General features: G+C 50.2%; 1 protein-coding gene across 3 annotated transcripts in view; it reads right to left on the reverse strand.

Annotated features, from left to right (window-relative positions):
• Positions 1 to 14,468, reverse strand: part of PRKX (protein kinase cAMP-dependent X-linked catalytic subunit) — a 79,850-nt gene that overhangs the window by 33,502 nt on the left and 31,880 nt on the right. For all 3 annotated transcript variants that reach the window (XM_064573687.1, XM_064573688.1, XM_064573689.1), the window contains exon 3: positions 30 to 293. In XM_064573687.1, coding sequence (XP_064429757.1) covers positions 30 to 293 — 264 coding nt within the window. The remainder of the gene's footprint in view (positions 1 to 29; positions 294 to 14,468) is intronic.

Raw genomic sequence — 14,468 nt, forward strand, 5'->3', positions numbered from 1 at the left:
CGCGGCCACGGGTGACCGCGGCCACTTACTTGTCCACCAGCTTCTTGGCGAAGCCGAAGTCGGTGAGCTTGATGTGACCCTCCCGGTCCAGCAGTATGTTTTCCGGCTTCAAGTCCCTGTAGACGATCTCCCTGGAGTGCAGGTACTCGATGGCGCAGACGATCTCCGCGGAGTAGAACAGCCCCGTGGTGCTGGAGAAGCGGCCCCGGTTACGCAGGTAGCTGAACAGCTCGCCGCCCGGCACGAACTCCATCAGCATGTAGAGGAAGCGCTCGTCGTGACACGTCCAGAACCTGCGGGAGGGCAGCGCGGGAGTGAGCGCGGCGCCGCGGGTCCCCGCCAACGAAGGTCAGCGCCAGACACCTGCTGCGGTGCGGGGCACGGACGGACAGGAAGGATGTCGTCTACGTCGACGGGAGGCTATTCATGCCGAGGAATGGATGCTACAATACGCAGGTGGGTGGGCAGGTGTGAAAATCTGCTAGACGTGGATGTTAAGATATGGCACCAATAAAACGTAAGGGGGCACCTGGGGGGCTCCGTCGGTGAAGCGTCTGCCTTCGGCTCAGGTCATGATCTCAGGGTCCTGGGATGGAGCCCTGTGCTGGGCTCCCTGCTCAGCAGGAAGCCTGCTTCTCCCTCTGCCCCATCCACCCAGCTCATGCTCTCTCCCTCTCTCTCTCAAATAAATAAAATCTTAAAAAAAAATCTTGACCAACAGGCTGAATTGTGTCCGCCAAAGTTATACGTGGAAGCCCTAGCCCCCAGGACTTCAGAATGGGAACATATGAGGGAATAAGGTCTTTGAAGAGGACATTAAGGTATAATGAGGTCACTAGAGTGGGCTCTGATCCCATAGGCCTGGGGTCCTTATAAGAAGAGGAGATGAGGACACAGACACACACAGACGACCAAGTGAGGACATGGGCAGAACATGGGATCTACACACCAGGGAGGAAGGTCTCAGGAGGAACCAGCCCCAGCTCATGCTCTCTCTCTCTCTCAAATAAATAAAATCTTAAAAAAAAATCTTGCCAACAGGCTGAATTGTGTCCGCCAAAGTTATACGTGGAAGCCCTAGCCCCCAGGACTTCAGAATGGGAACATGTGAGGGAATAAGGTCTTTGAACAGGACATTAAGGTATAATGAGGTCACTAGAGTGGGCTCTGATCCCATAGGCCTGGGGTCCTTATAAGAAGAGGAGATGAGGACACAGACACACACAGACGACCACGTGAGGACATGGGCAGAACATGGGATCTACACACCAGGGAGGAAGGTCTCAGGAGGAACCAGCCCCAGCTCATGCTCTCTCTCTCTCTCAAATAAATAAAATCTTAAAAAAAAATCTTGCCAACAGGCTGAATTGTGTCCGCCAAAGTTATACGTGGAAGCCCTAGCCCCCAGGACTTCAGAATGGGAACATGTGAGGGAATAAGGTCTTTGAACAGGACATTAAGGTATAATGAGGTCACTAGAGTGGGCTCTGATCCCATAGGCCTGGGGTCCTTATAAGAAGAGGAGATGAGGACACAGACACACACAGACGACCACGTGAGGACATGGGCAGAACATGGGATCTACACACCAGGGAGGAAGGCCTCAGGAGGAACCAGCCCTCGGCCCCGCCTGGATCTCAGACTCCCAGCCTCCAGGACTATGGGAAATAAATGCGTGTTGTTTAAGCCCTTCAGTCTGTGGGATCTGTTCTGACAGCCCAAGCAAATTCATGCACAGTGGACACATTTTCGGGGATCACACCTGGTTCGGCCAGCTGGCCCTGTAATTGAGACTGGAAACATAACAGTAAATGAACGGACTGCCTCGCAAACACCTGCCAGGGTAAGGTGGCCATTAAAAATGTCCGAGAGAGTCAGAAGAGGCGCATCCTCCTTACAAAGGCATTCTATTACTGGAAGGAGAGGTGGGCGAGGGGGGATGACAGAAGACGCCAGGTCTGTCTGTTTCCGAGGAGAAGTCCTGACAAAAGGAAACAATAAAAAACACATTGTAGGGAGATCAGCGGTGATGGAGGAAGAATATTTTCTCGTAGAGGAGACGTGGGAAGAAGAGAAACGAGCTTTGGAACTATGCTCTGCATTTTTGAGAGGACGCAGCAAGTACACAAGTATGTGCATGATATAATTAGCAGTAAGAGACGTCCCCCAGTAAAAGCCACCCTGCCAGGATGGGGGTCGTACAGGACGATGTTAACCATGGCCATGCTATGGTGTTAATACTGCAAGGCTCCCGCTTGCATCTTCTGTGATCAGGACAACATGGTGCTTCCCTTCAGAGCTGTCTCCCCGTGAGCTGCGTCCATCTGGGCTTCACCACAAATACAATTATGCCCAGAGAACTGGCCATCCCTTCGGGAGGATGCTCAGGACACCTGCTCTACCAGAGGGTCTCACCTGCCGGGATGGACCATTCCAATGAAATAAAGTAAAATGGGGGGAGATAGGTTGCCACAACATGAAGACTAACTCGAAGGAAAATCACAAAGGGATAAGCACATGCAGTGGTCAGGACGGTATGAGTTAAGGCAAATAAAGGAAAACATGTGACGGAAGAGAGGAAAAAAATCCCAATCACAGAAATGAAAAACTCTGCTAGTATTTCAAAAAGAGTGTCTGGTTTGCTACTCAGGGTGTTTCCAGGTATTAGCAAAACACGGGTCATGTGTACAAAAAGCTTTCACGAAATGCACGGGGGGGGACATGTAGACCCTTTGCAATAAGGGTGCCATTCCGAATGACACGTACCCACAAACGGGCTTTGCACAAATGCTGTCCTGTCTCCGAGCTGCTACCAGCGATGTGACCACGGGGACTTGCCGGAAGTCCCTGTTTTCAGTTACTGAAGGCTATGCATCTGTGTCCTGCTTCCCCTTCCCGCTTCTTGCAGCTCAGAAGGCTCAAGTTTTGCAGTGTGGAGGCACAGACTACCCCAACCAGCCACATTCTTTCTATCATTAATTTAAAGCCCAGAGGAGTGTTTCCTTTCGGCCACATGCTCTACTTCTTGATCAGTATGGTAAGAACATCCCTTCCCATGATGTTTCAATATAATTGCTCCGTATTTCAAATGTATATGGTGGCCACACTCTGCTTTCATGGGGGAGCTTGGAATCCAACAACGACTTCACCATTCCGATGGGGAAATATGGTCTAGGATCAACACCGGAGTAGGGAACTTGTAGAATGAACCTCTCTGTAGGCTGGTGACGTTCCAGATTTCTCCAGAACAAGATGAGTGCCTAACTTAGCTAGAACTCACCAGAAAACGCCTGGTGTTCCAGAATTTGGGGGCAGCACGGAGCTCTTGAATCAACCCCAAATGGACAAAACTACCCAACTCATAGCACTACCATTTTCCACAGTTTTGTTGAATTTCATTGAAAAGGTAGGAAAATATGCAGAATCCTGTCTCCCTACCACTCAAATGCCTAAGAACGTGCATGCGCGCGCACACAGACACACGTGCACACTCATCAATGGTATGCACCCATTCTTTGGCTATATTCTATAGCCACTCCTATTGATCCACAGCCAGGATGATAATCTACACAGATTCCCTCTCAGCTCTTGAGAACAATGCATCCACCATGTTGCAATGCAACCTAGTTTCACCCTTCAAAGGCAGGGGAGATAATTCACAATGGGGGAGATTACAACGGGGCCAAGCCAAGCGAGTCAGCCTGTAAGGAATGAAAGAGAACTCTGGGGATTAATCAACCAAGTGGAATGTGTCAACCCCCAAGACAGTAAGGGTGGAGACCAGGAGATTCGGGCAGAAGGAATGAGTCGACGAACTCAGAGTCTGTCACCCGGGTTCCAGGTGAGTTGAATTTCATCCACGGGTAGGTTTATATATATAAAAACTGGCACTTAGTGTCTACCATTCTGCTCCCAATTCCAACATGCGTTGTTCTTTTCCCCACACCACCAAGCAATTCTGTGACTCCAGCTGGGTGTCCTACAATTCAACTCAATTCTGTCACTGGCTACAACAGGAGATCGCATACGATAAGAGTGCAGCCCTACAACACTCCCCCAACACACACATTTCTGATGCCAGTCACAAGTCCAGGTCCCGTGCTTCTGGTAGCGAGCCACTCTAAGGTCAGAGGTTCCAAACTCTCCTCCTTGGGTTCCATTAATCTGCCAGAGGGGCTCACAGAGCTCAGGGAAACATGTTACTCACTGGATCACTGGTTTATTATAAAGAGACAAAACCCAGGACCAGCCGGATGGCAGAGACGCATAGGACCAGGTGTTGGGAAGCTTCCGTGTCTTCTCCAAGTGAGCCACTCTCCCCAAATCTCCCCAAGCTCACCACCCTGGAAGCTCCCCAACCGGGTCCTTCTGTGATTTCATGGAAGCTCTTCATGAAGGCCAGGTTGTTTAAATCACTGGCCATTAGGGATTAACTCAGCCTCCAGCCCCTCTGGCCCCTGGCAGATCTGGGGTGGGACCGAGAATTCCAACCTTCCAATTACAGGATTGGTTCCCCAGGCAACCAGGCCCTGCCCTAGGGTGTTTTCCAAAGTCACCTCATTCACATAACAAAAGCCACCTTTGTCACTCTTATCACTGAGGAAATTCCAAGGATTTTAAGAGCTCAGTGCCAAGGACAAAGACCGAACATCTATTTCTTCTTAAAAATCACAATATCACAGTGACAAATGTCACACACAAATGACTGAGTGGGGAGAACTAGGCCGATATACATTTGTAGCACATTTGTTGCACAAATCTCTCAATAAAATCCAACAGAGCGTCAACAACAACCCAAAAAGGACACTATATATATTAAGTGGGCTATCAATCCTACCTAACAACATCACACTCAGGTGCCATTGGTCACTAGCACCCTTGAGAGGTAACGGCTTTCAAATAAAGGTACTCCATGAGGACTCAAAAACCGAGACTATGAAAAAAAAATTCGTGAGGGCCCAGGTTTCCCTGTCTGTCTTCAAGTCAAATAAATATCCTATGGAAAAAAATTCCACGGACACATCTTTCCTTCAAATTTACATGAATAAGACTTCTCTTATATGGAGAGAATGTGTAATGTGTTGGGCATTATTAATAAGCACCAAAATATTCAAGGAGATGCTGACGTTATTATTACAAAAACATTTATAAGCAGTAAGTCATCGCTTGGGGCTTGTGGGCGGAGAGGACGGGTCTGGATGGCCATAAATGAATTAAAATCTGAGTTTAGAAAATGAGAAACAGGACTAATGGCATCAGCCAATGCACTGGTTAATTCATTCCCATTCCTTGCAGGACTCCGCCCCTTGCATGGAGTCTATAAACAACAAAATGCAAGGGCAAAAGGATGTAAGTGGGTTTGCCACCAGTGGTAGGAGAAAAAGAGGCATTTCTGGATCTAAAGTTCAGTATGTATTAGGAGTCTTGCTCAAGCACCATGGGTCAACAACTCACGAAACACAATCTATCCACATCCATACTCAACTTGCTCTATGCTTCATTTACTGGGTAAATTCTTTTTTAAGATTTTACTTATCCGAGAGAGAGAGAGAGAGAGAGAGAGACATCACGAGTGGTGGGGGGCAGGTACAGGGAGAAGCAGACTGCCCGCTGAGGATCCTGGGATTATGACCTGAGCCAAAAGCAGACACTTAACCGATTGAGCCACCCAGGCGCCCTTACTGGGTAAATTTTGACCAAGGACCCAGTGTATACCAGGCAACAAGCTGGATACACAACAATGGAAAGGGCAGTTCTTTTGCTGATGGTCTTGAGCCTTGCGGGCTAGCTGGGGAACTGAGCATAAATAGGAAACACAGGATGGCAGCAGGGAGTCAAGAGCAGGTGGAAGGAGAGACCCACAGGCAGGATGCACCTCTGGTCAAGAGGCTAGAGGTGGGACATCCAAGAAGGTTGGAAACCGAGACACCAAAGAGCTTGCATTCTATTGTATGCACACAGGAAACCTCCCCCTCCCATGGGATTTGACAGCAAAGAATGGCGCAGGCCAGTGTTCACATCAGAAGGAAGCCCTAGCCTGTATCTGGAGTGGACGCTCAGAAGAAAGCGAGGGATGTGGGTGAGCCGCAGTAGCTTCTCTGAAGATGTCACTGAACTGGACGGATCTTGACGGATCTGGTGTGGTTTAGAACAGGAAAGGGCAGGACCCTGGGCTGGAGCGTGCACAGAGGCAAAGAAAAGCAGATCAAAAATGGCACCCGGGGGGCTGGAAGGGCCATTTGGGGAAGTCGAAAGAAGAGCTGATTGGGGATAGGAGGCCAGGAGGAAGGTCAAGAATTCATGTTTGGACAGAAGGACTCTGAACTGTCTGGGAGGTATCTGAGCAGGACGGACCAGGAGCAAGTGGGACTGGTGGAGGAGAGCAGGATTTCTGGAGCACATGCAGACCAGCACACACACCTGTCCCAACAGCAACATACCAAATGTGTCCTCCAAAACCCCCCATGAGGGATCCCCATGCAGGCAAGACAGAAATAGAGGGAAGGGTATGTATAATATACTGCAATGATGCCCAAACCCTGTGTGCGTGTGTGTTTGTGTGTTCATGCACACTTTTAAAGACACACAGATCCATATCAGACTGTCTATGGGATGACCTGGTGATGAGGGAGAGTGAGAAGAAGATAGGAAAGCCCTGAATGAGACAACCTGAAGAAAAGAAAAACCAAAAAGAGAAAATCTAAAGTCCCTCCACGAATAGGAGGGAGATATAATTCAAGACTGAAAATGCACTCAAGCAGTTAAAGCAGGGACTCGGACAGACACTCATACACTGCATGTTCCTAGCAGCATTATTTATGAGAACCAGAATGTGGAAGCAATCCAAGTGTCCGTGGATGGATGGATGGTTGGTTGGTTGGATGGGTGGGTTGGTTGGATGGGTGGGTGGATGGATGGATGGATGATGGATGGATGGATGGATGGATGGATGGATGGATGGAGGAACTGATGGATGGGTGGGTGGGTGGGTGGATGGATGGACGGATGGATGGGTAGATAGAGGCATGGGTGGGTGGATGGATGGATGGATGGATGGATGGATGGATGGATGGATGAATGGATGGATGGATGGAGGAATGGATGGATGGATGGGTGGATGGAGGAATGGATGGATGGGTGGATTGATGGGTGGGTGGGTGGGTGGATGGATGGATGGATGGATGGATGGATGGATGGATAAGTGGATGGATGGATGGATAAGTGGATGGATGGATGGATGGATAAACAGCATGTGGACCATGCACAGAATGGAATAAGACTCAGCCTTGAAAAGGATGTTCTGCACTTGCTACAATATGGATGGACCCTGAAGACATGGTGCTGAGTAACATGAGCCAGACACAGGACAAATCCTGCCTGATTTCACATACATGGGGTCCCTAGAGGAGTCTCGTCCATACAGAGAGTAGATGATGGGGCCAGGGGCTGGGGGACAGGGACGGGGAGTTACTGCTTCATGGGGACAGAGCTTCAGTTTGGAAAGATGGAAAGTTCTGGAGATGATGGTGGGGATGGTTGCACAATAGCATGAATGTGCCCAATGCCACTGAGCTATGCACTTAAAAATAGGTAAAATGGCCAATTGGATGTTTAGGTGCATTTTACTGCAATGAGAAAATTAACATTTTTAAATGTATTCAAGTTGTGAACCTACGAAGAGCAAACAAATGGGCTGTAGTTTTCAATGACAAGGAACACACAGGACGTTCCAACTCTGGGCCCCACCTGCCCCTGACCTCAGCTCAGAGCCGTGCTTTCTGCCACTGACACTGACCACTTTCTGTTTGCAAAGTCTGTGGCAGGGCTCCTAACCGAAGGTATGGATTGACTCAAAAATCAAGCCTCGTTCATTTAAAGAGTCTGTCATAATTTCTCTTGATGCTGCAGTGAAGGGCTTCTGCCCCTAAAACAAGAAAACGAGAGACCTTCCATGGATGTCACCCTATCTGTTCTTGCTCACCTCTTCGTGCAACCTGAGGCTCTGGAACATTCCTTCTACTTTCCAACTTGGCTCTGTGACAGCCAGATCTGCCCTAAGGTGCGCTTGGTTTGCTCCATCCCCCACCCCAGGGTGTCCTCCGGTTCCTGTCCCCAAGGGTCCCGTGCCTACCCTCAGTGGCTCCGACGGCCCCTAGCCGGTGGCTGTGCACCCACTCCCTCCAGAAACAGCTGTCTCAGGGCATCCACTTCACCTCCCGCCCACCCTGCTGGGCATGTACCACCCCAAATATACTGCTGTGCCAGCCGGGAACAGCATGACCTCCTCCTCGTGCCTCCTGGAACCCCTGTTCCTGGCGAGTGCACAGGGAGGCCAGCAAACATGTGCCCGGGCTCACGCATTCCCAGCCCCACACCCCCATGGCACCCTGGCTGCCATTTCCCACCCACTTCTCCCCACTGCCCACTAGCATGGATGCCGCCACCCCAGCCACTCCCTGAGCCCCAAAACTCAAAGACACATTGTCAGCATTTTTGCTTTTAAGCTTCAAATGAACAGAAGTGGAGAGAAAGTCAGAACACGGTATTCTTTCCCCCTTGACTACGAGGAACAGCTTTGCCAACTACCCAACCGCGGACTAAGGGACACGGAGAGCAGACCCAAGCCGGTGGACACAGAGAGATCTTTGCTTTAGGCAACATCAGCGCTAGCCTGGCTCTGCTTGAATGCAATGAAGCGCACCGGGTTAGGGACCATGGTGGGGTCCACGGGCTAGTCATCACTGACGCAGTAATGGAGCTCCCGGCTCAGAGGCTGTGTCCAGAAAGAGAGAGCGGGACCCCACGCACACCCACTTACTGTGTGTGTCTCTGTCTTCACTGCTGGGTTTTTCAGCCAGGGCAGTTCCGTCCCCCTAGGGGACAGCTGGAAATGCTCAGAGCTATGTTGGTGGTCACAACTGGGAAAGGATCGAGATCCTGGCATCTAAGGGCAGCGACCAGACATGCTGCTCAGCATCCTACAGCACCCAGGATGCCCCATGTCACAGAGGAATCCAGCCCCAGATGTCAGCAGTGCCCAGGCTGAGAAACCCAGAAGGAGCAACTTCATCAGGCAAAGTTCGTAGTAAGAAGAGGTAAAGGTGGATGGAGCTGTGCAGGTGTGAGATGCATTCCTTCCCACCCCGATGGAGATCATGTCAGCATGACAAGCAGGCTTCCAGAATGACCCTGATAAAGCAAGATCACCGCCTGTGACTGTCATTACCTGCACTGGAAGCCTGACTGATTCCGCCCCATGGCAGGCAGAACAACACACCTGGAGCACGCCAAGAGGTGCCATCCGAAATGTCGCTGCTCGGCGGCCAGTGATAGTGGTCCCACGTCCTCCCCGCTCAGAGCCACCACCACCCGGCAAGACACAAGGTAAAGTCACTAGGCTCTGCTTTGAAAGTCCATCACCTGGTCACACCGTGGGCGGGATGGTGGGTAGGGGTCACCCTAGTGAAATGGTCAACGTGCCCGTTTCCTGAAGAGCGGCTGCCATGTGGGAACAGCTGCTTGCAAGGAAAACAAACTCCGTCTCCAAAGTTTGCAAGCACACACCCGAATACTGAAAAAGGGGAATAAGCCGCTGGTGAAGAAACACCACCCTAGGTCCTTCAGAACGATGGGAACAACCAGTCAGAAGCATCCAGAAGACACGTGCTATTTTCTCATCTTGGAAAAACAAAAACCAACCCGGCATGGTTAGGAGAAACGAAAAATAAGACAGGGCTAAGATGGGGGAGGCACTGAAGGCAGACGTGAAGCAGGACCTGGGAGGAGGACGGGCAGAGGTGTGGGAGGACGTGGGCAGAGGTGTGGGGGGACATGGGCAGAGGTGCGGGGGGACACCAGGGTGAACTTGTCCTTGGCCTCCTGCAGGCCCTCCGAGCCAATGGGTAATGACCAGCCAACAGCACAGAGAGGGTTTGATGAAGATTGCGGTGGCAACGTACATAGCTGAGCACAGGGTGTCCAAGACAAGGCAGTGACAAGAATGAGCCCCTGTCACCCAGAGGTGCATGAAAGGCGGCCTGAAAGATGCTACTCAGGGAAGGAAAACGGAGGAACCTCTGGGAGAACAGAGCAGGATAAAACTCCCCAGTCCCGTGAAAGTGCAAGCAAAGGTTTGGGAATCCACACGAACTTCCATGAAAGCACGGTTCCTGAAGGCTGGGGACGGGAGCAGGAGTGTGCAATGGGGTTTCTGGCCACGATGCTGCTCAGGATCTGGATTCCGTGGCTGCAGGTAACATGTTCGGCTTCATTATCCAGCCTGGGTGAGCTGCCCCCCACCCCTCGTCACAGTGGGCACTTCAAATGCCCTACCAAGGAATGGCTCCAGTGTTCTGCTCAAGCTTTCTTGCTTTTGCCCCTTGTGATGGCTACTTTTATGGATCAACGCCGCGAGGTGCCCAGACATGTGATCTAACAAGAGTCTCGATGATGCTGTGAAGACATTTTTTTTTTTTTGATGTGATTAACATCTACCGTCAATGGACTTTAGAAGTACATGACCCTCCATGATATGGGTGGGCCTCACCTAATCAGTTGACAGCTTTAAGAGGAAAAGAATGTGGGCGCCTGGGCAGCTCAGTCGGTTGAGCGTCTGCCTTCGGCTCAGGTCATGATCCTGGGGTGCTAGAATTGAGCCCCGTGTCAGACTCCCTGCTCAGTGAGGAGTCTGCTTCTTCCTTCCCCTCTTCCCCCCATCCCAATTTGTGCTCTGTTGCTCCCGCTCTCTCTCAATAAATAAAATCTTTGGGGGAAAAACAAAAAAAAGAACAAAAAAACGTGAGGTTTCCCAAGGAAGAGGGAATTTTGCCTCTGGATTTGACTGCCATATAGAAATTGTGCCTGAGTCAGCAGCTTGGCCGGTGGTTCTGCAGAGTTCAGATTCAAGACTGAATCTCTTACCTGAGTTTCGAACCACCTGGCCAATCCCACAGACTTCAGACTTGGCAGCCCCTACAATCACAGAAGTCTGCTCCTGAAACTCTGTCTCTTTGTTCTCTTTGTCTGCAGCGTGGTGTGTAATGTACCCAGGATGCTCCCTCCCCATCCCCGCACTTGACATCCTTGAGCTTAAACACCTACCATATGCCAGACACCTTTCTATGCACAGAGAGTGGGATCCTAACTCTGTGGGTTTGTGTTCTAGCAGGAGACAGGCAAGCAGGATGCATGTTCACAGGAGAGACGGAAGAGGAGGGTCTGGGGAAGGCTCCCCTCCATGTGTCAGTGTGCAGGGCTCCTCAGGAGGAGGATGACCAAGCCTTGCCCCAGTGTCCCTACTCGCCGCCCTATGGGAACTCCACTACTTATGTCTGTCTGCATGCAGGTCAGCTCCCTCGATAGCTTTAAGAGGGCCAGACGTCAGCAACTTCACCTCCCAGCAAGAAGCCCAGCACGTGGGAGGTGGGTAGCTAGCCATTAACTATTGAATAACACTGAATTCTCTATTTGATCACACATGTATGGGGAGTCTGCCCATCACCCAGCATGCAACATGCAGTTTCCCCCTGCATTTCTTGTATGACCACTGACTTCTCTCCAGTTATTTCTCTTTTTAAGCTATTCCCAGGTTTAACTTGGGTTTCTCCCTGGTTTAACCTGGTTTAACGATTTCACTAGAATTCTATTTGAAATACAGGCACCGGGGCATATTGTTGCAGGTGGTACACAGTAGGGATACGAAAGGCCCCCAGTGGGCGTCCACCCAGGCCAGGTGTGGCTGGAAGCTTCTTGGTGGAGCAAGCATGTGAGCTAGGAGAAAGGTGTGAGACTGTTCTGCCCCGGAGACTTGAGAACTCTAGAAGCAAGCATTGGCCAGAGAAAGGGGCAGGAGGGTGAGGATGGTGAGCGCACCCTGGGAACATGGCGAGCGTGGAGCTGCAACGGTTGCTCATGCCGAAGCTGGCAACAGGCAGGAGACAAGTGTCCTATAGTCCCTGACCTGCCTCAGATGGTCATCGAGAGTCACCGAAGAGTTCTGGGTTGAGACACACGATCATGTCTTAACTTTAGAGTAGCGTCACGGCACTGCAGAAAGAGCACTTAGAGACACAAGCCATTTTAACAACCCCAATGGAGTACACCCTGAGCCAGGGTGGAGGAGGAGGATACGTGGGGGACCTCAGAGAGTCAGCACAGGAGTAGACAACTCATGCTCCCTGCACATGCAGGACCAGGGGACAGCCTCAGGCCAGCCTGGCCTCACTGTCTGGTCCTCACGAGGTGTCTCCCCAAGCAGAGATGGTGGCACAAAGCTGGTTAGCATGAAGCTGATGTCCTTGAGTTGCGTCTCACCAGGCTGGCTGCCCCGTACAAACTGCAGCTCCCATTAGATCTGCTGATGCCTACTGATGGTGCAGGGAATCAACCCTCCCCAGAATTCTGTCTTCCTGGATGCTGACTAACCAGACTTCTGGTTTACCCATCACCTTGTGGTGAACTGGGCTTGTGGCAATCAATCTCCCAAGGGCAGCGGTTCCCAACAGGGTGATGGTAACCCCCGGGGGACACTCAGCAATGTGGAGATATTTTTGGTTGTCATAATGATCACTACTGGCATGTGACGGGTGGAGACCAGAGATGCTGCTCAGCACCTTACAGTGCCCAGGACGCCCCATATCAGAGTCTTCCAGCCTCAGATGTTAACAGTGCTGAAGTGGGGAAGACTTGCCTTAGCATAGGAGATTCTCTCTATATCTATCTATCTGTTCATATATGTATGTTTGTATCTACCTACCTATTATCTATCTACTTATCTATCCAGTCTATCTATCCATCCATCATCCATCCATCCATTATTTATCTATCCATCCATACATCTACCATATCTATCATCTATGTACCTATTACCTATCATGTCTGTATCATCTATATCAAATAGCTATCTACACATCATTTATCTATCTGTCATCTACCTGTTCTACCCATCTACCTTCTCTGCCTTCCTTCCTTTGTTCCTTCCTTCCATCCATCCATCCATCCATCCATCCATCCCACCATCATATCCACTATACATGTACATGTACCTCTCCATCCTTCCATCAAATCTATCAATGTATTACTATCTATCATCTGTCTATTGCTCTTTAGCAGTGGTCTGCAACTGTGGACTATTTCACCCCCTAAGAGGTTTTTTTGTCTATGTCTAGAGACATTTTTGGTTGTCAGCACTGGGGATAGCATGCTACTGGCCCTGATCAGGGGGAGCGCGGGGATGCTGTTAACTTTCCTACCTTACACAGAGCAACCCCACCACAGAGAATGATCTGGTTCCCCGAGGTCAACAGTGCCAAGGTGGAGAACCCCTGTTTTGGGGTCAAACAACTCCAGGACACCAGCAATTTCTACATGCCCAAAGGGCAATGAACAGATGTGGGAGGACTGGGGTTTGGGCAGACCCCAAGCCTCTGTCCCACAGAAATCCTGATTTTGCACCCCTACCCAGCTCTTCTAAAATTATCTCCACGGGCTGAGCTGGCCTTCGGAACAGCTTTATCCCCGACAGAACATGTGCTCAAATGTGCATTTAATGAATGCCCCAGCATCTTCACAAAAATACAACAAGAGCAGTTCCCACGTTGAACTCGGATAATGGCACCGGCGGACTTGCCAAGTCACTCAACTCCAACTTCACACTCCAAGTAATGATTGCTCAGCTTGACACCTGGAATCATCAGCGTTCCACGTGACCTCAAGAAACGCAAGCAAAACCTGGGGCATGTTTCCAGAAAGTATGGGAAGATCCCTCTTTCCACATAGTATGGGAAGCAGATGTTGCGTGAAGCGACCTCCATTCACAAGACAAACTGCACAGCTGGGGGATTAAATACATTTTTCACTGATGGTCTTTTCCCACTAATACGTGTCCTTCCTCATGTGGCCCTGGACACCCCGTGGCTCCCATCCGGATACAGTGTGCTCTCCGTGCTATGTTCGGAGAACTTCCAGAGCCTGATTTCACTAGCTCAACTTATACCCAGTGTTTAGACAACACCTGGTCACTGAAGTGAGAATGCACAGAAAAAACCAAGTGCTAGAAATATAGTAAGATCCACGTGCTCTGAGAGATCTACTCTGGGCAAGTCACTAAATAGCTGTTACAGCTGAATTATATCCCCCCAAAATTCACATGTTGAAGCCCTAGCCCTAGGACCTCAGAATGGGGACTGTATTGGGAGATGGGGTCTTTAAAGAGGGGATTAAGGTATAATGAGGTCAGTAGAGTACACCCTGATCCCATAGGACTCTCCCTCTGCCTCTCCCCCTGCTTGTGCTGTCTCTCTCAAACAAATAAATAAAATCTTAAGAAAAAAAAAAAGAAGAAGAAGAAGAAGAAGAGGGGATGAGGACATAGATATGCACAGAGGGACGACCATGTGAGAACACAGAGAGAACACGGGGTCTACATGCCAAGAAGAGAGGCCTCAGGAGGAACCAGCCTCAGCCCCGCC

This window comes from Mirounga angustirostris, unplaced genomic scaffold (assembly GCF_029215605.1).
Source record: "Mirounga angustirostris isolate CCGP_5_RB_7025 unplaced genomic scaffold, mMirAng1.0.hap1 SCAF_11, whole genome shotgun sequence".
Lineage (NCBI taxonomy): Eukaryota > Metazoa > Chordata > Mammalia > Carnivora > Phocidae > Mirounga > Mirounga angustirostris.